The sequence below is a fragment of the Oryctolagus cuniculus genome, chromosome 17 (assembly GCF_964237555.1).
Source record: "Oryctolagus cuniculus chromosome 17, mOryCun1.1, whole genome shotgun sequence".
NCBI lineage: Eukaryota > Metazoa > Chordata > Mammalia > Lagomorpha > Leporidae > Oryctolagus > Oryctolagus cuniculus.
In genome coordinates, this window is record NC_091448.1 from 15550518 (window position 1) to 15577852 (window position 27335).

A 27335-nucleotide genomic window follows, 5' to 3' on the forward strand; every position below is an offset into this window, starting at 1 on the left:
CCTGCCAAAGAGCAAACTGCATAGAAGGGATTGCTTAATCTGGCAGACAAGATGATCTGTTTTAGGGACTCAGCCAGTCTCTTGGATCCAGTCACTCTGTACTTACCCAATGGATCATTAACAAATGATGGAGTTTATACACAAGCTCAGTAATAGGGACTCACACTTATCCACACTAATCTGACAATAGCCACAGCGAAGTGTTCAACCTGCCAACAGCACAAACATGCACTGGGAAACAGGTACTGAGCTAACCCCCAATTTATGGTATGGTCATGGATGATAACCATGACCTCTCTGCTCCTTTCTGGTCTCCGGTGATTTCCCTTTCCTTCCTAATCAACTGAACTTAAAGCCTTGGGGGCAGGCCCTGTGGTGCAGTGGGGTAAGCTGCTGCCTATATCAGACTGCCTGGGATTGACTCTTGTCTGCTTCCAACCCAGCTTCCTGCTAATGGGAGGCAGAAGGTGATGGCTCAAGTGCTTCAGTCCCTGCCACTCACAAAGGAAACCCAGATGGAGTTCTTAGTTCCTGGTTTTGGCCTGGCTCAGCTCAGGCTATTGCAAGCATTTGGGGAGTGAACTAGTGGATGGAAGATCTCTCTGTGCCTTTCTGTCTCTAACATTCTGCATTTCAAATAGATAAAATGAACAACTATTTTTAAAAAAATAAATGATCATGGCCGGCGCCGCGGCTCAGTAGGCTAATCCTCCGCCTTGCAGCGCTGGCACACCGGGTTCTAGTCCCGGTCGGGGCACTGGCTTCTGTCCCAGTTGCCCCTCTTCCAGGCCAGCTCTCTGCTGTGGCCCGGGAGTGCAGTGGAGGACGGCCCAAATCCTTGGGCCCTGCACCCCATGGGAGACCAGGAGAAGCACCTGGCTCCTGCCTTTGGATAGGCGCGGTGCACTGGCCGCAGCACGCCGGCCGTGGCGGCCATTGGAGGGTGAACCAACGGCAAAGGAAGACCTTTCTCTCTGTCTCTCTCTTTCTCACTGTCCACTCTGCCTGTCAAAAAAAATAAAAAAAAAAAGATCATAAAGAAATAATTTTCAATATTACATGTCTATGATAAGCATATCTAAATGTAAAGTGCTTCAGGTTCTCTTAGTCTGCCCTCCTGTGGGAATTAGCTCTTCAATATTTCAGTAGAAATAAAACATTAAATCCAACCTGCTCCTCAAACTAAACAAAACAATGTAAAAATAGTTTGCTTTAGGCTTCATTAAGAAGTTCCTTCCTCATCCTTTATTATCCTGTTTTATTATTCTTTATTAACATTCATAAAGTTTTTCAGACATTTTATGAGTTTTACTAGAGAAATGAAGATAATATTTAAATGAAAATCTTTCTAGATGTTCAGCTTTTCTTTTCCAGCATTTCTTACTTGTCAGCTTTATTCCTTTCCCAAATATGGATAAGCAAGAAGTGACTTCTACATTGCTTCTAGTGTTAATTAGGCCAATTATCATAAATGCTAAGTAGGATTTGTTCTGACACAAAATGTGCTTGAGGCTGCCTACTCCAAGAGATTAAGATGATTCTCAATAAACTACTATGGGTCGCTTCGGAAATCTGATAACTCCTAGATGAGGAAATGGTATAATAAATTATAGGTTACTTACATTATAGACCATCATACAGACTTTAAGAAATTAGAGTTTTAAGTGGGTTACTAGAGGGATAGTCGTGTGATACTATTAATTGAGATAGAGCAGGAGGATTAAAACTGCATTTTAATTTAAAAAAATCTTCCATCTAATGTATATATGCAATTATATCTTTGCATATACCTGAGTAAGCTCAGAGAAAAACATGGAAGGATACAGACTAAACATAACTATATTTATTACTCTAGAGGAATGGAAGAGGAAGAATATTAACATATTCTTTTTTTTAAGATTTTAATTATTTGAAAGGCAGAGTTATAGAAAGACAAACAGATAGGCATGCGCGTGCACACACACAGATGGGAGGAGAGAGGAGGAGAGGGGGAGAGAAGGGAGGGGGGAGGGGAGGAGGAGAGAGGGGGAGAGAGGGAGGGGGAGAGGGGGACAGGAGGAGGGGGAGAGGGAGAAGGGGGACAGGAGGAGGGGGAGAGGGAGAAGGGGGACAGGAGGAGGGGGAGAGGAGGAGGGAGAGAGGGAGAAGGGGGACAGGAGGAGGGGGAAGGGGAGAGGGGGAGAGGAGGAGGGAGAGAGGGAGAAGTGGGAGAGGGGGAGAGGAGGAGGGGGAGAGGGGGAGGGGGGAGAGAGAGATGAGAGATCTTCCATCTGCTGGTTCACTCCCTAGATGGCCACAACAGCCAGGGCCAGGCCAGGCCAGGCCAAAGTCAAGAGCCAGGAGCTTCTTCTGAGTCTCACACGTGGCTGCAGGGGCCCAAGCACTTGGGCCATCTTCTGCTGCCTTTCAAGGTACAGTAGAGGGGAGCTGGAGCAACAGGGACTCAAATCAGTGCCCATACTGGGTGCTGGCATCACAGGCAGCAGCTTTACCCGCTGTGCCAAAATATCTTCTTTCATATGCCCCAACATATTCTTTTCAAATGTTTAAATTACATGGTAAAAATCAATGCTTAATTAATTAAATTATTATAACTCACAGTAAAAATACAAGGGCTACATTATACAGGCATATTCTGATATATCTCTAACATCCCATGATAAGGAAGATTGTTAGGTACAGGGTCAATTTCAAGTTTAATTTTATGAAAATGGTATTATAATCAATGAATAAGCATTAAGAAGCTAATGTCAGAAAAAATATAGGACTAAAAATAAACACATTTGGGAGAGATTTATCATTTAACTTTGGGTCTTCTTTTTTTAATTTAATTTAATTTTTATTTATTTGAAAGAGAAACAAAGAGATATCTCCCATGATTAGGGAGGGAGCTTACTGCTCTAATCTAAGGTGAGATAGTTTAAAAAAAAAAAAAAAGTGGAGAGAGTACAATTTCAGGGAAGAGTTACCAAGAAAACGGCAGAGGAGACTCCATGCAAATTAGAGGGACACTGTGGACCTATGTGGAGGGTGTGGATGAACACAACTCAGGACCCCGCAGCCGAGAGCCTTAGCATCAACTTTGGAGTGAGAAGAGACCAGACTGCAGAATCCCAAGCAATAAAGCTGCAGAAAGAGCCTGCCATGAGCCTAGCTTAGAACCCTGTGAGAGACAACATACCTGCCAACCTAAAGGGAAAAAAAGAGAGCATGTTTCTCTTCCCCTGACCACCCAGCACCAATGTCCTGTAACTAGCCGAGAGAAGGTGGGTGCCATTTTGGACATAAATAACAGCTGAGAGGAGATGCCCGAGTCTGGCTGGGAGAATTGACAGGGGGTTGGGAGCTCATCAATGTGATAGGCTTAGGTGCCGGGACTGTGAAAACACTGTGGCTATGTGGGAGGGTGCAAGGTATGGCTGGGGTTTTGGGAAGACACTGCGTGCGGCTCCACACGCTCAGGGCTCCCTGATTCCCTAGTGAAGGTCATTGCCGCAGGATCCATGCACACACTGAGTACTGTATAGATCCTTTGAGTGGGTCTTGTGGAGGTGCAGAAGAAAACTATAGCCACTGGGGCTAGCAAAAAGGCATTGGTCTCCTTTGAGGAGAGGGGTGAGCATGAGAATACAAAAACAGAGCATAACAAACCTCTCCTCTGATAAAAAATAAAAAAAGAGATTTACCACACCTAACCTGGGTGACATTTGGGCACTCCTCTCACCCTGGAGCACTGACCACATCCAGCACATGCTTCTGGGTATTCACTAAAAGAGTGGACACTCCACCAAGACACAGAGGCATAGTCCAAAGATAAAAATCATCACTGGGGAAAAAAGCACTATCACAAATGCCCAATAATAAACACAGCAATTCAAGAAACAAGAATGAGGAAGACAACATTGTGCCCCCAAAAGAACACAATACTTCAATACTATAATATGAAGATGAAGAGATCAACAAAATGCCAGAAACAGAATTCAAAAAAATTGACTGTAGGATTACTTACAAGTAATCAGAAGCAAATTCATGAACTAAAGAAATACATATATCACATGAATGAAATTTTGCAAGACCCCTACCTTACACTGTACACAAAAATGCATTAAACATAGATTAAAGACCTAAATCTATGACCCAATACCATCAACTTATTAGAGAACATTAAAGAAACCCTGCAAGACATTGGCATAGGCAAAGAGTTGTTGGAAAAGACCCCAGAGGCACAGGCAATCAAAGCCAAAATTGACAAATGGGATTACATCAAATTGAGAAGCTTCTGCACTGCAAAAGAAACACTCAGCAAAGTGAAGAGCTAACCTGCAGAATGGGAGAAATTATTTGCAAACTAAGCAACTGATAAAGGATTAATTACCAAAATATATACAAGAAATTCAACAATGATAAAACAAACAACCAATTCCAGAAATTGGCAACAGACTTGAGTAGGCATTTTTCAAAAAGAGGAAATCCAAATGGCCAACAGACATGAAAAAATGCTCAGGATCACTAGCTATCAGAGAAATGAAAAACAAAACCACAATGAGCTTTCACCTCACCACAGTCAGAATGGCTATCATCCAAAAATCAAAAAATAACAAATGCTGGTGAGCACGTAGGGGAAAGGGTACCTTAATATACTGTTGGTGGGAATGTAAACTGGTACAGCCACTGTGGAAGACAGTATGGAGATACCTCAGAAATCTGAATACAGACCTACCATATGACCTAGCCTTCCCACTCCTGGGAATTTACCCAAGGGAAATGAAATCAGCATATGAAAGTGTTATCTGTACCCCCAGATTTATTGCAGCTCAATTCAAAACAGCTAAAATATGGACTCAATCTAAATGCCTGTTAACTGAAGACTAGAGAAAGAAATTATGGGATATATACACCATGGAAATACTACACAGTGGTAAAAAAAAAAAAAGAAAGAAATCCTGTTGTTTGCAGCAAAATGGATGAAACTGGACAACATCATACTTAGTGAAATAAGTCAGTCCCAAAAGAACAAATACCATATGCTCTCCCTGATCTGTGATAACTAACAGAGCACCAGAAAGGTAATCTATAGAAGTGAAATTGACACTTTGAGATGCAATGACTTTGAATGGCCCTTGTCTTGACTATTGAGCAACAGCTTTTTTTTTTTGAACACAATTTGTTGAAATCTTGCTAGGTATAGGGTTAATCGTATGTGTATAAAGTTAACTGAAAAATAGATCTTGGGAACAAATAAGAATAGGAATAGGAGGAGGAGGAGGAAGGGGAGTGGGAGTGTGGTTGGGAGGGCGGGTACAGTGGGAACAATCATTATATTCTTAAAGTTGTATTTATGAAATGTATGACATTTATATTCCTTAAATAACAGGTTTCTTGGGTAAAAAGGAAAAAAAAATCTAGAGAGAGGTCAGTGCTGTGGTGTAGCAGGTAAAGCTACTGCTTGTAGTGCTGGCATCCCATATGGGTGCTGGTTTGAGTCTCGGCTGTTCCACTTCTGATCCAGCTCCGTGCTATGGCCTGGGAAAGCAACAGAAGGTGGCCCAAGTTCTTGGGCCCCTGCACCTGTGTGGGAGACCCAGAAGAAGCTCCTGGCTCCCGGCTTCAGATAGCGCAGCTCCAACTGTTGTGGCCATCTGGGGAGTGAACCAGCAGATGGAATACCTCTCTCTCTGCCTCTCAAATAAATAAGTAAATGTTTAAAAAAAAATAGAGAGAGAGAGAGAGAGTGCGCTCCCATCCACTGATTCCTGATTCACTCACCAAATGTTTGCAACAGTTAGGGCTAGGCCAAGCAAAGTCAGGAGCCCAGAATGCTATCCAAGACTCCCATATAGGTAGCAGGTACTTAATTACTTGAACCATTACTTTTTGCCTCCTACAGTGTGTATTAGCAAATGTTTGCATTGGGAGAGTAGCCAAGACTTGGACCCAGCACTGTGTTGTGAAATTGGATGTCTTAAACACCATTTTAAACACTGTTCCAAATGCTTCCTCCTGCATATCAGATCTTCTATCTATTATCCCACCAACAACAGATACAAAGCCCAAGCTATTAACAGTAATTGAAACTTTTGACAGAAATTAACAGAAAGCTGTATTCGCCTATGGGAAGAATACTGACTTCATAGCATTATTCTGGAATTAAATGAGGAACTTGTAAAAGTAACTAGTCTATGTACTGGCACATATATGCATTAAGTTTCTATTTTATTTATAAAATAGTCTATTTAGAAATCTAAATTATTCTGGTTCACAATAATATACTATTAAAACAAAATAAATGTACATTAATGATGCTAATAATCTATACATACTCTTGTACTGAGTATTAAAACAATTTTCTTGGGGCCAGCATAGTGGGTAAAGCCACCACCTGCAGTGCCAGCATTCCCTATGGGCACCGGTTCAAGTCCTAGCTGCTCAACTTCCAATCCAGCTCTCTGCTATGGCCTTGGAAAGCAGCAGAAGATGGCCCAAGTCCTTGGGCCCCTGCACCCATGTGGGAGACCCCAAAGAAGCTCCTGGCTCCTGGCTTCAGATCAGCCCAGCTACAGCCATTACAGCCATCTGAGGAGTGAACCAGCAGATGGAAGATCTCTCTCTCTCTCTCTCTCTTTCTCTCCCTTTCTGCCTCTCCTTCTCTCTTTGTGTTTAACTCTTTCAAATAAATAAATAAATCTTTATAAAAAAAAACAATTTTCTTTACCATTCTATATAATTAACCTCTGTTGATTAATTATAAATCTTAACTTTCCAGACTAAATAATAATTTATGTGGGTGGGAGTTGTAGTGTAATGGGTTAAACTACTACTTGGATGCCCACATTCAATATCAGTGTGCCTGGGATTGAGTTCTACCTCTACTTCCAATCCAGTTTCCTGCTAACATGCACCCCCAGCAGGCAGCAGATCATGGTCACCAACTGAGAGACCTGGATAGAGTTACTGGCTCTTGGCTTCAGCCTGTCCCAATCCTGGCTGTTGCAGGCATTTGGGGAGCCAATCAGCTATGCTTTTCAAATAAATAAGTAAATATCAATTAATTTTAATTTCTTGTGTGCTTCATGAACATGACTTACTGTATCTACCAAATATTTTATACATTTTCAAGGAAAGGAGAAAACTGGGAACATAATATATTTGACAAGTTAGTTCAATATTACTATAGACACACCAGCATGTATTAATCACATAAAACTGGCTGTAAGTAATTTGCAACATGGAAAGCCACAAAACAAAGCAATATGCATATCCCCAGCATGAGCTTGCTTCAGGAGCATTACTCATCACCACAAATCTGCATGGGACTCATGCCTCCATAATGCTATCTTTTTAAAAGTAAATTAGAGTTGAGTTTCAACCATATCACATTGGCTCAGGAACCAATTTATTACCTAGAACCAAATATGTCTAGTTTACACACAGGTTCAAGGATAAAATAAAAGTAAAATATTATTTTAGTACAACATAGGTTTTTCACAATATTCATTTTCTAATAAGCTTTTTCAAGTACTTTTGTGTATATATGACCTCTAATGTGAAAAAATCATCTAATGCAGAAAATACGGACAGTACAACAAAATACAACTCTGACAAAGTAATTCAAGACTTCTGAAACCAGAATTTCTAGAATTTAGGGGCTTCCTTCATATTTAATGACCTATATTCAACACTGTGTGCTAGATGTAAAGATTCAACTCTTAATAAACTAGATTATTAGGAAAAACAGAGACAAATCAGACAAGTAAGATGAAATATAGTGAATGAAACTTGCTAAGATAAATTCCTGGAGAAAGAACAGTCTCTTCAACAAATGGTGTTAGGAAAATTGGATCTATGCTTACACCTTATACAAAAATCAATTCAAAAAGGATCAAGGATCCAAACCTACAACCTGATACCATCAAATGACTAGAGGAAAACATCGGAGAAACACTGCAACACATTGGCATAGGCAAAACCTTCTTAGAAAACATCCCCAAAGCCCAGGAAATAAAAGGGAAAACATACAAATGGGATTACATCAAGCTAAGAAGCTTCAGTACTGCAAAGGAGACAACAAAGCAAAGAGGCAACTGAGAGAAAGAGAGAAAATATTTGCAAGCTGTGCAACTGAACATGGATTAATATCCATAATCTATAAAGAGCTCAAGGGGCTGGTGTTGTGGCGTAGTGGGCTAAGCTTCTGTCTGCAGTGCCAGGATCCCATATTGTGCTGGTTCATGTCCTGGCTGCTCCTTTCCCTATCTAGCTCTCTGCATATGGCCTGGAAAAGCAGTAGAAGATGGCCCAAGTGCTTGGTCCCCTACACCCGCATGAGAGACCCAGAAGAAGCTCCTGGCGCCTGGCTTTGGATGGGCCCCGCTCCAGCTGTTGTGGCCATTTGAGAAGTGAACCAGCAGATGGAAGACCTTTCTTTCTGTCTCTCCCTCTATCTATAATTCTACCTCTCAAATAAATAAAATCTTTTAAAAAAATAAAAATAATAAAGAGGTCAAGAAACTCAACAATAATAAAACAAATAATCCAGTTAAAAAACTGGATAAGAATATAATCAGGTGTTTTTCAAAGGATGAAATACAAATGGCCAACAGACACATGAAAAGATGCTCAGGATCACTAGTCATCAAGGAAATGCAAATCAAAACCACAGTGAGGTTTCACCTCACCACAGTCAGAATGGCTATCATCCAAAAATCAAAAATAACAAATGCTGGTGAGGATGTGGGTAAAAGGTACCCTAATATACTACCAGTGGGAATGTAAAATAGTACAACCATTTCAGAAATCTGAAAATATAACTATCAAAAGACCCAGCCTTTCCACTCCCAAATTTACCCAAAGGAAATGAAATCAGCATTTGAAAGAGTTATTTGTATCCCCATGTTTACAGCAGCTCAACTCAAAATAGCTAAGATATGGAATCAACCCAGATATCCATCAAATGATGGCTTAAAAAAGAAACTGTGGTATTTATACAGGATGAAATAATACTCAGCCATAAAGAATGAAATTCTGTCTTTCACAACAAAATGTATGCAACTAGAGATTTAGTGAACTAAGTCAGTCCCAAAAAGACAAATATCAAACATTTTCCCTGATTTCTAGTACCTAATATATACAGTAAAAAAAAAAAAAATGAGTGAAACTGACATTTTGAGATTCATTTATTGTTTATAGCCCTTGTCTACCCTCTTGAGGAAGGTGGTTTTTCTACTTACTACTTGTCGAATTCTTTAATTAGGGCAAGGTTAAGTTTGTGATTATAAGGGAAACTGAAAGTATGTCACTGTAAAAATTAAGAGAAAAATAAGAAAGGAAGGAGGAGAGGAGGAGGGAAGGTAGGGTGAGAAGTATCATTATGCTGTTAAGTATGTACATATTAACTACAAGAAATTTGTTCCCCTATATAAATAATTTTTTAAAACAAACAAAAGGGTTTCTCTGGGATATGAAAAGAACAGAGGAAGAAGCACATTTCCAGCTTGATTTAAATTTCTGGCCAAGAACGTGAGACAAGAGGAAAGAAGACAGAGATACCGCTGCAGCCAGTGGCATATCACAGCCAGCTGCCAGCTGTGAGCTGCCTTCATATCACAAGAAAGAAGAAATAGCCGTGTGCCCCACTGCTTGCAGTTTTAGCTTAGAAGGAATTCCATAGTCACCCACTGATTATTATTTCAGCCTAAAGAGTTAACTGGGGTCCAAGCAACTGCCAGGCTTGGAGGAGCAAAGCCTCCCTACTTCCTTTCCCTCCTCCACTCCTGCAGGGCATCATACTTGGCTGCAAAATGTTGGGAAGTGCTCCTCTGTTCCACTTCTACCAGTATCAGAATTGACACCAAGAGGAGGTGCCATTTTCTTAAACAGAAATGAGAGGAGACTGTGGCAGACCATGTCATTGGTGATTCTGCCTGAGGGAGAACAGTGCAGACCACACAGACTTTGAGTCTGACCTGGAACACTAGTCAGGGGGCAGGCTGCCCACATAAACCTGTGGAGAGAGAGCTCACGCCTGTTTCCCATCCCTCCCACAAGGACTCTTAGTGGAGGAAGTGCTATCTTAAAAGGTGAATACAGGAGCCAGCGCTGTGGTGTACTGGGTTAAGCCACCTCCTGAAGTGCCACCATCCCATATGGGTGCCAGTTCAAGACCCAGCTACTCCACTTCCAATCCAGCTCTCAGCTACGGCCTGGGAAAGCAATACAAGATGGGCCCCTGTACCACGTGGGAGACCTGTAAGAAGCTCCTGGCTCCTGGCTTCAGATCTGCGCAGCTCCGGCCATTGTGGCCAAGCGGGGAGTGAACCAGCGGATGGAGGGTCTCCCTGCCCTTTTCTCTGTGTGTAACTCTGACTTTCAAATAAAATAAATAAATCTTAAAAAAAAAAAAAAAAAAGGTGAGTATAGGCTGTTGCAGCTTGCACAACTGTGACTAAGGGATTTTATGGGAGAGACAAATTTGTGTTCCCCACTGACTTTGAGTCTGGCCTAGAGGGTTAGCAGAGGTGGGGCGCCCGCTTAAGCCTGCAAGATGCCTACCATCCCCTCTATATAGCTGGTGCCTGCACTCAGACTGCCAAGGTGGAACACTGACAGGTAGCTAGATCTGGGAATGCCTCGGCTCTCTCTGTGAACAGAGCAGCCTCACGGAGCTGAGAATGGATCTCCTGCTCCCTGTGACTGTGGGAGCCCTGAGTGCTTTGAGTGTGGGAATTCTGTGACTGCATGATAGGACATAGAGGATAGCTGAGTCACTGAGCAATCACTGTGTCTGGCTTCAGAGGCTGAGTTCCCTAAGTACTTGGGGGTAGGTCACTGGAGAGGGTTCAGTACTTACACTAGTGACTGAACAGATTCTTTGCATAGTTCTTGCGAATGTATGAGTGAGTTTTGTAGTCACTATGGGCTAGCCTGGGGCTATGCCAGGATCAAGTTGGCAGAGAGAAGGTGAAGCAGTGATCCCATTAGCCAACCTGATCATAACCTCCCCTCTGCTGACAACAGAGAAGATCTACCATGCCCAAAGTGACTATCACCCTGGACTCTTGGACCAGTCCTGGGGCACTGACCAGGTATCACTGGCCCTACACAGCACACACGTCTAAATATCCACTGAAGGAACAGACACTCCAGTAAGCCACAGAAGCATATTTCAATGACAAAAACCATCAGATGAAAAAACCAACAAGTGGCTCCACAAATTCTGACAAACACAGAAATACAAGGAACATGAACAAGGAAGATAATATGACTCCCTAAAAGGAGTACAACATGTCAGTATTAGAATGTGAAGATGAAGAGATTGATGAAATACATGTAAAGAATGATCATAAGATTACTCAAAAACACAGAGAAGCAAATACATGAGCTAAAGAAATCCATAGATGACATGGATGAAAAATTCTGCTAGGAGATAGAAATACTGAAGAGAAATCAAATATTAGAAATGAAGAATTTTGTCAAATAAAAATACAGTAAAAAGCTTTAACAACAGACTTAGTGAGACAGAAGAAAGACAATCTGAGTTAGAAGACAAATTTTTGGAAATATCTTGGTTAGACTGGATAAAGAAATTATGGGATATGTACTCTATAAAATACTATACAGCAGTAAAAAAAAATGAAATCCAGTCATTTGCAACAAAATGGAGGAATCTGGAATACATCATGCTGAGTGAAATAAGCCAGTCCCAAAGGGACAAATATCATATGTTCTCCCTGATTGGTGACAACTAACTGAGCACCTAAAAGGAAACCTGTGGAAGTAAAATGGACACTATGAGAAACAATGTCTTGATCATCCCTTGTCCTGACTGTTGAGGATCAACTTACTATTTTATTCCTTTTAGTATTTTTATGTTCTACTTAATACCATTGGTTAAACTCTTTAATTAATACACAATTGTTCTCAGGCATTTAAAATTAACTGAAAAGTGATCCCTGTTAAATAGAAGAGTGAGAATGAGAGAGGGAGGAGATGTACAGTTTGGCACCTGCTCACTTGGACTTACCCCTATTAGAGCTAGAAACGTACCAGGAGATTCCAATTCAATCCCATCAAGGTGGCATGTACCAATGCTTTCTTACTTGTTAAAGTGATCAGTTTAAGTTCATAATTGATCAAAAAGATAGGATTAAGTGTCAAGGGGATTACATAAATAAGACCAGTGTCTGTAAATAATAATTGATAGAATTAAAAAGGAGAGAATGATCCTACATGGGAAGCGGGATACACAGCAGACTCATAGAATGGCAAATGCCCTAAACAGCACTTTGGCCTCAGAATCAGCCCTTAAAGCATTTGGATCTGGCTGAAAAGCCCATGAGAGTATTTCAGGCATGGAAAGCCAAGACATTGTGGCCAAAAAAAAAAAAAAAAAAAAAAATGACCTAAATGAAAGATCTCTGTGAGTGAGATCCCAGTGGCAAGAACGAACCATCAAAAAAGGAAGTACCTTTCTCTGAAGGGAGGAGAGAACTTTCACTTTGACTATGGCCTTGTAGAAATAATATCGGAGTTTGTGAACTCAGGAGGCTTCCATAGCCTTGGCAGTTCATGACAAGAGCTTCAGATGATTACTGATATCATAAATAAGAGTGTCAATTGTTAAATCAACAATGGGAGTCACTGTGCACCTACTCCCCATGTAGGATCTCTATCCTTAATGTGTTGTACTATGCGAATTAATGGTAAAACTACTACTCAAACAGTACTCCATACTTTGTGTGTCTGTAGGGGTGCAGTCTGTTGAAATCTTTACTTAGTATATACTAATTTGATCTTGTGTATATAAAGATAATTGAAAATAAATTTTGATTAAGAATGGGATGGGAGAGAGAATGGGAGATGGGATGGTTGTGGGTGAGAGGGAGGTTATGGGGGGGAAAAGCTGCTATAATCCAAAAGTTGTACTTTGAAAATTTATATTTATTAAATAAAAATTAGAAAAAAACCTGCCAACCTGCAAAGCTCTCATTTATGAATGAAGATGAAAAAAAGACCTTCGAAAACAAACAGAAATTGAAAGAGTTTGTTACCACTTGTCCTGCCTTACAAATGATGCTTAAGGTTGTGCTACACACAAAAATACAGAAAGATAGTCATCATCATGAAAGACTCTGAAGGCTAAAGATCTAGTAAAAGTGAACAACAGGAATATTTATAGAAAAATGGCAGGGCAAGTCATTAGTTATCAATAGAACCTTGAATGTAAATGGCATAAATTCTTTAATGAAAAGGTACAGTCTGGCTGAATGGATTAAAAAACTAGACGCTGTCTACTTGCTGCCTCCAAGAAAGGCATTTCACCCAACAAACGTACAAACTGAAAGTGAAAGGACAGAAAAAGATATTCTATGCTAATGGAAAGCAAAAAACAGTAGGAGTACACATCCTAGTATCACAAAATAGACTTTAACACAAAAACTTACAAAAGTAAAGAAGGGCATTATGTAATGATTAAAGGATCAATTCAACAGCAAGATGTGACTATAGTAAATGTACATGCACACAATGTGTGAGATCCAGGCTGTTTAAAAGCAATGTTAACATCTAAAGGGAGACATGGGCTCCAACACAATAATAGTAGGCTACCTCAACATGCCAGTTTCATCAATGGACAAATCAACTAGTCAGAAAAAAAGCAACAAAGAAACAAAAGCGCTAATCTACATTATGGGCCAAATGGATTTAGTTGATATCTACAGAACATTTCATCCCAGAGATGCAGAATATACATTTTTTTCATCAGTGCATGAAGCTTTCTCTAGGATAGACTACATGCTGGACTATAAAGCAAGTCTCAACAATTCCCAAAAAAACTGAATCCATACCATGCATCTTTTCTGACCACAATGGAATGAACCTGGAAATAAACAACGTAAGAAACTCCAGAAAATATACAAACATATGGATACTGAACAACATGCTCCTGAATGAACAAACTTAAACTCAGGCAATATGATTTAGGATATGGGAGTCCCAACCAGTATGTTAACTGCTAGGCCAAATGCCCCCCAACCTCTTGTTGTCTTTTACATCACCCAAACATCCAATCTGACCCCAAATCCTACAGTTTCACACCATAAACAAACAGAAAGTAGAAATGGCAAGCCTCCCTATGAGACTGAAAGAAATAGAAAAAATTCCCTGGATTTCTCCTTTTTCAAGGAGCCCAGCCCCCAAGCAAGACCATCACACAACTGGTACATAAATGTGATGGAGGACAACACTTCTTTCTGACCAGTAGTATGAGAAGAAATAGTAAAATCCAAGCTTACATTCTTACATTTCAATATTCTTCTCTTAATAATTGACAGAACAAGATGACAGAAAATTAGCAAGGATATCAAAGAGTTGAAGAGAACTTTTCAAGTGACTGGGCTGACATTTATATAGCTCTCTATCCTAAAAGAACATAATACACATTTATTAAGACAGACCATTTCCTGTGCCATAAAATAAGTGTCAATAAAATAAAATGACTTAACTCCAAAAAACGTGTTTTCTTCAACTATGATGAAATTACATTAGGCATCAATAAGAGAAAGATATCTAGAAAGCATCCAAATGTTCAGAAACTACACCAACGAAATGACATTTTACATTAAATGAAAATGCCAGAGTCCAGCATTGTGACATAGCAGGTTAAGCCACTGCCTGCAAAGCTGGCATCCTATATGCATGCCAGTTTGAGTCCTGGCTGCTTCACTTCTGAGCTAGCTCTCCCTGCTAATGCACCTGGGAAAGTAGTAGAAGATGGCTCAAGTGTCTGGTCCCCTGCCATCCAAGCGGAAGGCCTAGATGAAGCTCCTGGCTCCTAAATTCAGCCTGTCCCAGCTCCAGCTGTTGCAGCCATTTGGGGAGTGAACCAGGGGATGGAAGGTCTCTTTCTCTCTCTACGTAACTCTGCCTTTCAAATCAATGAAAATGCTACTTATCAAAATCTAAGAAACATAGATAGCTAAAGAAGTAGAAGGGTCTTTATACCATTATACTTCCATATTAGAAAAGAATGCTAGCAATGACCTTGACTTCTATCTTAAGGAACTCGAAAAGAAGAGAAAATGAAAACCAAAGCAGGCAGAAGAAAGGATATACTAAAGGGTAAAGAAGAAATCAATGACCTAGAAAACAGGAAACTACTATGTACAGGAAATGAATAAAAACAGACTGATTTTTGAGATCTATAAAACTAATAAATCTCTAGACAGTGATTAGCACAAAGAAAAAGAAAGCACAAATTACCAATATCAGGAATGAGAGAGATGAGATTACTATAGATTCTGCAAATATTAAAACAGTACTCAAGAAGACCTAGGTAATTTAATAGTCCTATTTAAATCATTTTTAAAAAATATTTATCTATTTGAAAGACAGAGTTAGAGCGAGAGGCAGACATACAGAGAGATATCTTCCGTCTGCTGGCTCACTTCCCAAATGGCCATAATGGTCAGCACTGGGCAAGTCCAAAGCCAGGAGCCTGGAACTCCATCTGGGTTGTCCATATGGGTGTAAGGGTCCAAAGGCTTGGGTCAGCTATCACTGCTTTCCCAGGCGCATTAGCAGGGATCTAGATTGGAAGTAGAGCAGCCAGGACTCAAACTGGCACCCATATGGGATGCCAGTATCATGCCAGCTCCTGAATTTGTATTTTTTAAACTCTCTAGCCAAAAACAATTCCAGGCCCATATGGCTTCCTAAGAAATTGTATTCAACAGTAAAGGATGAAACAGTATCAATTATATACAAAATATTCTCAAAAACTGAAAAGGAGGAAATGTCTCTCAACTTTCATCTTACTTTGAGACCAGCATCAGTCTGAGTCTAAAACCAGAAAAAGACATTACAACCCAAGAAAACTAATGATCAATATCCCATGTGATACACAGATGTAAAAATAATTCACATTCTCAGCAAATCAAATCCATCAATCATATAAATTAGGCCACAGTCCAGATTTGTTTGCTCTGCTTTGGAGCACTGCTTCCCTACCATATTGGTCTAAATTAAATAATGAAGATATTTGTACCATTCACGTAAGTAACTGATGGGGCTTTCTACAGGAGGATGTTAGCTACTCTAGGCTCTGCGAAGTGTTAATGACTTCTTCTTTTTCTTCTTCTTCTTTTCTTTTTTTTTTTTTTTTTTTTTTTTTTTTGACAGGCAGAGTGGAAAGTGAGAGAGACAGAGAGAAAGGTCTTCCATTGCCGTTGGTTCACCCTCCAATGGCCGCCGCAGCCAGTGCACCGGGCCGGCGCACCGTGCTGATCCGAAGGTAGGAGCCAGCTACTTCTCCTGGTCTCTCATGGGGTGCAGGGCCCAAGCACTTGGGCCATCCTCCACTGCACTCCCAGGCCACAGTAGAGAGCTGGCCTGGAAGAGGAGCGACCGGGACAGAATCCGGCGTCCTGACCGGGACTAGAACCCGGTGTGCCGGCGCCGCAAGGTGGAGGATTAGCCTAGTGAGCCGCGGCGCGGCAATGACTTCTAACATCTCCTGTCCTGCACATAATTTGTTTTCCCTGGAATTCAGAATTTTCTTTTACTTATTATTTTACATATGTGTGTGTGTGTGTGTGTGTGTGTATCATAAATTCAAACCTGAGCCTTTTATTAGTTCCCTGCAACTTTTCTAAAGAGAACTAATTGCATCAAGTTTGTATCAATCTCATTTTCCTAAGAAGACTCTTCTGGAAGCAACACAACCTAATGCAACCTGGACTAGTAGACCTCCAGTCCTACCTTTTCTTTGTCATCCTAAAGGATCTTTTTCCTTTATTGATTCTCCTATTACCTGTAACACATTACTTTCTTTTATTTGGCTAACTTTCTTATTTTGCTAGATCATATCCTCCAAAACAGTCTTTAAAAAAAAGAAAAGCAACAAGGCGAGCAGATTGTTTTTGAGAATTTGTGTGTCCTGGGGCCAATGTTGCAGCTCAGGGAGTTAAGCCACCATATAGGACACTGGCATCCCACATGAGCAGTGGTTTGTGTCCTGGCTACTCCCAATCCAACTTCCTTCTAATGTGCCTGGGAAGGCAGTAGCACTTCAAGTGCTTGGGTCCCTGCGACCCATGTGGGAGACCCAGAGGGAGTTCCTGGTCCTGGTTTGTGCCTGGCCCAGCACCAACCATTGCAGCTATTTGGGGAGTGAACCAGCCGATTCTCTCTCTCTGTGTTTCTCCTTCTCGCTCTGTAACTCAGCCTCTTAAATAAAATTAACAAATATTTTTTAAAAAGAATTTGTATATCCTAAAATATTGTTGTTGTGCTATTATAATTGATTAATAGCTTCAATGCATGTGGAATTCTAATGATGAAATTGTTTTCCTTTTACTATAGTTTTTAATATTTATTTCTTGATTTGAAAGTCAGAATTACAAAAAGGGAAAGACAGAGAGAGCTTCCATTTGCTGGTTTACTCCCAAGATGGTTGCAATGGCCAGGGCTAGGCCAGGTGGAAGCCAAGGGTTTCTTTAAAATTTCAAATCAGCCTATTATAGTATTTCCTTTAATCTGCAATAACCCATTTTATAAAAAATAGTATAACTCTAAAACTTGAAAAGAACAAGGTTGGAGGAAAAAAATATTAGCAAAGAATTTTATAGTATGCTCATCAGTATGGATTCTTTTTTTTTTTTTTTAAGATTTATTTATTTAATTGAAAGGCAGTTACAGATAGGCAGAGGCAGGAGAAAGCAGTCTTCCATCCACTGTTTCACTCCCTAGATGGCTGCAACTGCTGGAGCTGTGCCAATCCGAAGCCAGGAGCCAGGAGCTTCTTCCAGGTCTCCCATGGGGGTTCAGGGGCCCAAGGATTTGGGCCATCTGCCGCTGCTTTCCCAGGCCATAGCAGAGAGCTGGATGGGAAGTGGAGCCCCTGGGACCTGAACCGGTGCCCACATGGGATGCCGGTATTGCAGGTGGCAGCTTTACCCGCTACACCACAGCGCCGGCCCCAGTATGGGTTCTTAACTCTCATTTTCTTAGTGATCAACTGATTCATTCAATATTTCTGTAGTGATTATCATACTCCAGGTAGTTATTTTTGGCAATGAGAATACAACAACAAGCAAAACAGACAAAAGGCTATGTTACTATGGGACACTTACAGTAGTTCTGAACAGAAAAATAGATACAATAAATAAGATGATAAATATTATGAATAAAAAGGAAGTAGGGGTAGAGATTGTGTGATTCTGAATAAGTTAGTTATGGAAGGCCTTTTTGAAAGTTTCATTGACTACAAATATTTTTTCAAGTTGTGAAGTTATCACCTCAAGAAACTAATCAAAGAAATCAATGAAAATCCTATAATAAACCTTACATAGAAAAGAAAATAAACAGAAAAATCTGAAAATACAGTGATTATTAAAAAAAAAACTTCTACCAGTAGAGCTAAGACAATTCATTATACTGATAAAATGAAAAAGCCAGTACAAGATGATACTCCAATAAAAGATATTATTGGAAATTTACTTTGGTTACATTCCAAAATAAATTTACATATAATATTTCAAAATGACTTAAACCTTAATGTTATTTCTTAAATGACATATCACTTTTAATCTTCTTATACCTTAAATAAATAACATATCAAACTTTTGGAAAAGTCATTTAAGCCCTAAATGACAAACCACAATATCTAAACTAGACTCAGCAAAAACCCAAAACCCAAAAATTTACCTTGCCCAGAGCGACTTTGACGAGAATCTACACTTGACTGTCTTCGATCCGGTGGTTCCTCGCTCCCTCCATCTGCATAAAATTAAAAAGAGCATAAAGAAATTGATAATGAGATGATATAATAAGTTCTCTGGTGTCACCTACATCTTAAAACTATTTTTTTATCATTTGTTTTCATTTTCTTATAATCTAGATCATTAACATATTTCAAGAGTTTTTCTACATCAAGTAGTGGTCCTTAGGAAATGGTGTACATTCCCCTCTATAACCTGTAGAAAGTGAAGGTGTTTTTTTCACCACCATACATACATACTTTACTTTGCATTTGATGAGGAAATGCTATAAACTCCAAAGTTCATTCACAGACTTCCAGTTTAGAGGCAATGTCTAACTGAATTATTACTGCTTCTTTGTCTAAGCTACATTAAGTAGTCCATAGGAATGTATGTTTTATTAGTAACAAAGATTAGATTTACATATTTATGTGAGATAAAAATAAACAAACCTGAGATTAATATCAAATAAATTCCAAATTGTATTTTTAAAAATTAGTTTTAAGTAATCCATTTCATTATTTGAATATATATCTTCATTTTTAAAAATATAAGCAAGAACATATTCCCTCGTGCAATTGAAGAAAAGGTACAACAATTTAAATTTACATAGATAATTTCCTCAATATCATTACATGGAAAGAGAAAAGTTACTTATTACAAATAAATCAAAAATAGGCAAAATAAAACAGAAATTAATAGACTAAGAATACAAAAGTGCATCTAAGGTAATGAATGTGTTTAAACAAAGATGAAGCTTTAATATAGTGGTCTATATGCCCATTAATTTATCACTTTAGATTTGAAATCCATTACAGCATCAACAATTTCTTTTTTTTTCTTTTTTTTTTTTTTATTTGACAGATAGAGTTAGACAGTGAGAGAGACAGAGAGAAAGGTCTTCCTTCCGTTGGTTCACCCCTCAAATGGCCGCCATGGCTGGAGCTATGCCGATCTGAAGCCAGGATCCAGGTGCTTCTTCCTGGTCTCCCATGTGGGTGCAGGGGCCCAAGCACTTGAGCCATCCTCCACTCCTTCCCCGGGCCACAGCAGAGAGCTGCACTGGAAGAGGAGCATCGGGACTAGAACCCGACGCCCACATGGGATGCTGGCACTGCAGGCGGAGGATTAAGAAAGTGAGCCACGGTGCCAGCCCCAACAATTTCATCTATTCTTTCTTTTATACAACCATTTGTCTTATTTTTAATTTGATAGTGACAGAACTAGTAGCTGCACTGAGGTTTAACAAAGGCTGTCCCTTTTTTTTTTTTTAAGATTTATTTTATTTATGTGAAAGGCAGAGTTACAGAGAGAGAGAGAGAGAGAGAGAGAGAGATCTTCCATCTGCTGATTCAGTCCCCAAATGGCTACAATGACTGGGGCTGGGTCAGCTGAAGCTAGGAGTCAGAAGCTTCTTCCAGGTCTCCCAGGTGGGTGCAGCAGCCTAAGAAGCTGGGCCATCTTCCGCTGCTTCTCCAGGCTAATATATTAGCAGGGAGCTGGATGGGAAATGGAGCAGCTGAGGTGAACCAGTGTCCATATGGAATGCTGGGGTCACAGGTGAAGGCTTAACCTGCAATGCCAGCATCCCATATGGGTGCCTGTTCAAGTCCTGGCTCCAGTTCTGATCCAGCTCCCTGTTAATGGGACTTGGAAAAGAGTGGAAAATGGCCCAAATTCTTGGGCTCTTGCACCCACATGGGAGACCTGGAAGAAGCTCCTGACTCCTGGCTTCAGTCTGGCTGAATTCCCGCCATTGCAGCCATTTGGGGAGTGAACCAGTGGGTGGAAAATCGATCTCTCTCTCTCTCTCTCTCTCCCCTTACCTCCCTCCCTCCTTCCCTCCCTCCCTCTTTCAAATAAATAAACAAATAAATAAATCTTTTTTAAAAAATAAAAGCTAATTAAAGCAATCTCTATGAAACAGAATGACTTATATGACCCGAATATAAGGGCAGTGAAGAAGAAAGCAAGATTCTATAAATGAAGCTGAATCTACTGTAGGGACTACTAAAAGTTCAATGCAGCAAAAACTGAAGGACTTTTTTGGCTCTCTGTAGGTGACCTTTTGGGAAACAAAATACAGCAATTCCCAAAATCTACCCTGAAGAAATGGAAGGCCCCACTGCTTAACTCTATGTTAGCTCTCAGTCTTCTCTGTGACCAAGAAAAGCATTTGTGAGAATACTAAAAGTAAACACATTGTGAAAGACGTCCCCTCTAAGTAAAGCATTATAGTTAGGGAGATCAAAGCTACAATTTTCGACTTATTAACTCCACACACAATATAGTATTAAATAATACACATATTTATATAGTAAATACAACAAAGGATATAATTTAGTCATTACTCTAGCTCCTACCCAAAGTAAAACATTGTTGAAAGCCAGAATGTACAAATTACATTGCAATACTGCTTCCTATTTTCATGAAAAACTAATGCACACACCATTTCTGCAGTGTGAATCTAGTACTCAGGTTCGAAGCCAAAATTAAATTTGAATATTAAAACCCATTTATAAAAACTTCTGTAGACAATAATTTTTCACAGACATTCCATAGGGTAAATAAAGATATATTAGCAGGCTACCAAAAATTTTACTGGTCATTCTTTATCTCCAAATGCAGAATGAAAACAACTGCATGTTACAAAATATGCTGAGTGAAATAAGCCAGTCCCAAAGGGACAAATACCATATGTTCTCCCTGATTGGTGACAAATAACCGAGCACCAAAAAGGAAACCTGTTAAAGTGAAATGAACACTATGAGAAACAGTGACTTGATCAGCCCTCACCCTGACTGCTGATGAACAACTTAACACGTTATCCCTCTTAGTATTTTCTTTGTTTATTTGTTCTACTTAATACTTTTGGTTGAATACTGTAATCAATACACAGTTATTCTCAAGTGTTGAAACTTAACTGAAAAGTGATCGCTGTTGAATATAAGAGTGGGAATAAGAGAGGGAAGAGATGTGCAATTCGGGACATGCTCAAGCTGACTTACCTCAAACGGTAGAGTTAGAAACATACCAGGGGATTCCAATTCAATCCCATCAAGGTGGCATGTACCAATGCCATCTCACTAGTCCCGGTGATCAATTTCTGTTCACAATTGATCATAATGATAGGACTAAGAGCCAAAGGGAACACATAAACAAGACTAGTATCTGCAAATACTAGCTGATAGAATAAAAAAGGAAGAGAACGATCCAACATGGGAAGCGAGATACACAGCAGACCCATAGAATGGCAGATGTCCTAAACAGCACTCTGGCCTCAGAATCAGCCCTTAAGGCATGCGTATCTGGCTGAAAAACCCATGAGAGTATTACAGGCATGGAAAGCCAAAACACTCTGGCAAAAAAAACAAAAACAAAAACACAAAACAAACAAAACAAAACAAAAACCTACATGAAAGATCTCTGCGAGTGAGATCCCAGTGAAAAGAACAGGTCATCAAAGAAGGAGGTACCTTTCTCTGAAGGGAGGAAAGAACTTCCACTCTGACTACGACCTTGTCTAAATATGATCAGCATTGGTGAACTCAAAAGGCTTCCATAGCCTTGGCGACTCATGACAAGAGCCTAGGGTGATTACTGATGCCATAAACAAGAGTGTCAATTTGTTAAGTCAACAACAGAAGTCACTGTGCACTTACTCCTCATGTAGGATCTCTGTCCTTAATGTGCTGTACATTGTGATTTAATGCTATAACTAGTACTCAAACAGTATTTTTCACTTTGTGTTTCTATGTGGGTGCAAACTGTTGAAATCTTTACTTAATATATGCTAAAGTGATCTTCTGTATATAAAGAGAATTGAAAATGAATCTTGATGTGAATGGAAGGGGGAGGGAGAGGGAAAGGGGAAGGTTGCGGGTGGGAGGGAAGTTACGGGCGGGGGGGGGAGCCATTGTAATCCATAAGCTGTACTTTGGAAATTTATATTCATTAAATAAAAGTTAAAAAAAATATACCACAACACTGGTCCCTAAATCAATATTTTAACTGATGAATTTAAATCACTTCTCCTTTTCTTAAAAATTTACTTATTCATTTGAAATGGAGAGTGACAGTGAGAGAGACAAGGACAGAGAGAGATCTTCCATAGGCTTTTTCACCCTCAAATAGCCACAACAGCTAGAGCTGGGACAGGTCAAAGCCAGGAGCCAGGAATTCCATCAAGTTCTCCAACTTCCCATCCAGCTCTCTGGATAGTAAAATGCTTGAGAGACAGTAGGTGATGGCTCAAGTGCTTGGGTCTTTGCCACTCATCTGCCTGTTTCTGTTCCTACTCAGATGATGAATTTCCTTTTAATCTTTTAATATCATGAATTAATATATTTTTCTGATACTGGACCATTCTCGGAATAATGCTATTTGCTCTGAAAGTGAAGTTATGTGATTCTTAGATAAATAATTCTGTGTATGGTTGTATACATATGTATAAAACAATATATATATATATATATATAAAATACAGATATACACACATAATGGCCTGAAAAAATGCCATCTCATCAACAGAACTCATAACACAATTCCTAAATGAGCTTTTCTCTCTTGCTTCTATGTAATTATTGAAATATTTTTCACTTCAAAAATGATTAAAGGCTCCTTAATATTTTTGGAGCAATAACAAACTACAAAGTAATATACAAATTTCATATGCAAGTGAAAAATACAGTCATTTAAGTTTACTCTACCACAAACTCTTCTGGCCAGATATCCACCCATGCTTACAATCTGCTTCTGATATCACAGAATGCAGAGTCCTTTTCTAGAAAGGTACCTGGCATTCTGTCCCAACTCCCCAGAACTTCTTCATTAACTTATTTTCAATATCTCCTTTGTTTATTTTCCTAATTAAAAATAGTTTTATGTGAGAGACAGAGAAACTGAGATAGCAAGACAAACAGACAGAACTCTCATCCATGGGTTCACTCTCCAAATGACCACAATGGCCAGGTCTGGGCCAAGGCCAAAACTAGGAGCCAGGAATGCATTCTAAGTCTCCCATATCAGTGACCAGGAACCGAATTACTTAAGCTGTCACCTGCTGCCTCCAGGGTCTGAACTGGCAGGACACTGGACTCAGGAGCCAGACCCAGGTTTCAAACCCAAGCACTCTAATGTGGAAATGGGTACCTTGATCATTAGGCTAACTGCCTGCCCCTGAATTTTTTTTTAACTTATATGTGCATAAATACCATCATGTCCTATTACATCTCCTCAATGTCCTTATCTTTAATAATCCAGCTGCTAAAACAAAATTCCATATAATTGTGTCTTATAAAAAATACAAATTTATTTCTCACAGTTCAAGAGGCTACAAAATTCAAAATCAATATACTAGCAGACTTGGTGGCTGGTAAGGACTTACATGTTGGTTCATAGATGGCCATTTATTCACTATGTCCTCACATGGAAAAAGGCAACTAAACTCTTGGGCTTCTTCTTTTTTTTTTTTTTTTAATTTATTTGACAGGTAGAGTTATAGACAGTGAGAGAGAGGGAGAGAGAGAGAGGGAGAGAGAAAGGTCTTCTTTCCATTGGTTCACCCCCCAAATAGCCACTATGGCTGGCACTGCGCTGATCCAAAGCCAGAAGCCAGGCGCTTCCTCCTGGTCTCCCATGCAGGTGCAGGGCCCAAGCACCTGGGCCATCCTCCACTGCACTCCCAGGCCTCAAGAGAGCTGGACTGGAAGAGGAGCAACTGGGCCCATATGGGATGCCGGCGCCACAGGCAGAGGATTAACCAAGTAAGCCACGTCAACAGCCCCTTGGGTTCCTTTTATAAGGCACTAACACCATTCATGAGGGCTCTGTCCTTGTGACTTAATCACCTCCCAAAGAGTGCTGTACTGGGGATTAGTTTCAATATACGAATTCTGGGGGTCATAAACATTCAGTCTTTAGCAGCCTTTCTAACATTCTTCTTCCTTCTATCCTTAAATCCAAATGACAGCTATCAAACAACCATATAAAATTTAAATATATTTTAATTCCCTATTTAAAAGTATTCTATCACTTTAGAAGATAAAGTTCAAATTCCCTAAAATAGCATCAAAGATTTAACAAGACTTACTATTTACCTTTATATATTCATGCCTTCTATATTTATGTCTTGAAATGTACATCCCAAATACCACCAACATGCTTATAATTTCCAAACATACCATGCTGACTTTTCTGCAAACCTCTGTTCATGTTGTCATCTTTTCTAGAATGTTTCTCTACCATTTACTCCAATGTCCCTACTCCAAGAAACCTTCTTTGAACCATCACTTAATTAGCCAGGTTAAGTGATGATCCTCTGGACTATGATTTGCAGTTCATAGTCTCTATTTTCAAGGAATTTATTTTGCCTCATTGTAGTTGCTTTCTGAAGAGTCCATTTCTCATCTCTTCACTTCAACTAAATCATGGCTCCATAGACAGGATCTATATCTATCCGGGTCAATGGTATATTTGCAGATCAAAATCCAAACAGGAGATGAAGCTTTATAAATACTTATTAGAATATAAATGCACACCGGCGCCATGGCTCACTAGGTTAATCCTCCGCCTGTGGCACCAGCACCCCGGGGTTCTAGTCCCAGTTGGGGCACCGGTTCTGTACCAGTTGCTCCTCTTCCAGTCCAGCTCTCTGCTGTGGCCGGAGAGGGCAGTGGAGGATGGCGCAAGTGCTTGGGCCCTGCACCCACATGGGAGACCAGGAAGAAGCACCTGGGTCCTGGCTTCGGATCAGCGCAGCGTGCCAGCCATAGTGGCTATTTGGGGGGTGAACCAACGGAAGGAAGACCTTTCTCTCTGTCTCTCTCTCTCATTGTCTAACTCTGCCTGTAAAAAAAAAAAAAAGAAAGAATATAAATGCAATTTAAACTAAAATTTGGGTAACACTTTATCTACTATTTCAAAATACAGACATATATTATAGAGTAGAATATGATTAGAAAAGAACAAATATGAAGTCTGTCAAATTATAATCATTATGGCTACATTATGGCTACAGTTGTTTGCAAAATGCTAACATTGTCTATACTGATAACAAAAATTAGAAGTAAAATTTAGTCACCTTATATAATCCAAAAGATTAAAATCTGCTAAATATCCTCAATTAATGATTAAATGTTTTAGCTTAAAATCAGTGGTCTTCAAATAGCTAACAAGATCAATCACTGATTTACAGATAGTCTCTCAAAAAGTAAGAACTATTTTGCATCTTCAATGTGGACTTCACTTGTTTTCAACAAGTATTGAGAATAAAAAAGCTCCTATATATTTAGGAGAAGACTGAATGTCTTGTAGCCATGGTAACAAGAAACCACCAGAATCACCCTTAAAAAGAATCAGTCATCACATTTCTGAAAGTCAGCCAATCAGCTTCAATCTGGTAACCAAGCTTTCACAGTAATGCATCAGCCAATCCCTAAATACTCCCATATCTACAAATCTGCCAATCTCCAACTCCAGTTTTTCAAAAGCCTAAAGAGACACATAAGTGATAGAGACAAACGTTTTGCTTTTCCTAAAATACTGCTAAAAAGCATTCTTCTCCGTACTTATGTAACAATAAATTTTGCTGCTTTTTTTTCAGATGAGTGGTAGTCCCTTTCTTTGAGATTGCTTTGATGTTATAATACCTTTTGCATGTTGCCAACTTCTCCCTGAAGGAAAAGACTTAGTCTAATAATTGATATGTGTGTGTGTGTATAATATATTTGCATAAACAAGTCATACAGGTTGGTTACCATAAACAGTATTTAGAAATGGGGCGAGGGGCCAGCACCACGGCTCAATAGGCTAATCCTCCACCTGCGGCGCCAGCACACCGGGTTCTAGTCCTGGTCAGGGTGCCAGATTCTGTCCCGGTTGCCCCTCTTCCAGTCCAGCTCTTTGCTGTGGCAAGAGAGGGCAGTGGAGGATGGCCCAAGTCCTTGGGCCCTGCACCCACATGGGAGACCAAGAGCAAGCACCTGGCCCCTGGCTTCAGATCAGTGCAGTGCGCCGGCCGCAGTGGCTACTGCGGGGTGAACCAACAGAAGGAAGACCTTTCTCTCTGTCTCTCTCACTGTCCACTCTGCCTGTGGATGGATGGATGGATGGATGGATGGATGGATGGAAGGAAGGAAGGAAGGAAGGAAGGAAGGAAGGAAGAAAGAAAGAAAGGAAGAAATGGGGAGAGGGCCAGAGCTGTGGCATAGCAGGTGGAGCTGCCGCCTGCAGAGCCAGCATCCCATATTGGTGCTGGTTCGAGTCCTGGCTGCTCCACTTCCCATCCAGCTCTCTGCTATGTCCTCAGAAAGCAGCAGAAGATGGCCCAAGTCCTTGGGCCCCTGCACCCATGTGGGAGACCCCAAGGAAGCTTCTGGCTCCTGGCTTCGGATTGGCGCAGCTCTGGCCATTGTGGCCAACTGGTGAGTGAATCAGTGGATGGAGGACCTTTCTCTCTCTCTCTCTCTCTCTCTCTCTCTCTCTCTCTCCCTGCGTAACTCTGACTTTCAAGTAAATAAATAAAACTTTAAAAAAAAATGGGGAGAGAGTGACATCAGCAAGATTGCAGAACAGGACTTTCCA

At 40.1% G+C, this 27335-nt stretch overlaps 1 protein-coding gene across 17 annotated transcripts in view; it reads right to left on the bottom strand.

The window, feature by feature from the left end:
- Window positions 1-27335, bottom strand: part of TANC2 (tetratricopeptide repeat, ankyrin repeat and coiled-coil containing 2) — a 438885-nt gene that overhangs the window by 298205 nt on the left and 113345 nt on the right. For all 17 annotated transcript variants that reach the window (XR_007911352.2, XM_051825098.2, XM_051825097.2 and 14 more), the window contains one exon: window positions 18700-18771. Coding sequence is in view for 13 of the 17 variants with exons in the window: in XM_051825098.2 (XP_051681058.1) it covers window positions 18700-18771 (72 nt within the window). In the remaining 4 variants the exon portion in view is untranslated. The remainder of the gene's footprint in view (window positions 1-18699; window positions 18772-27335) is intronic.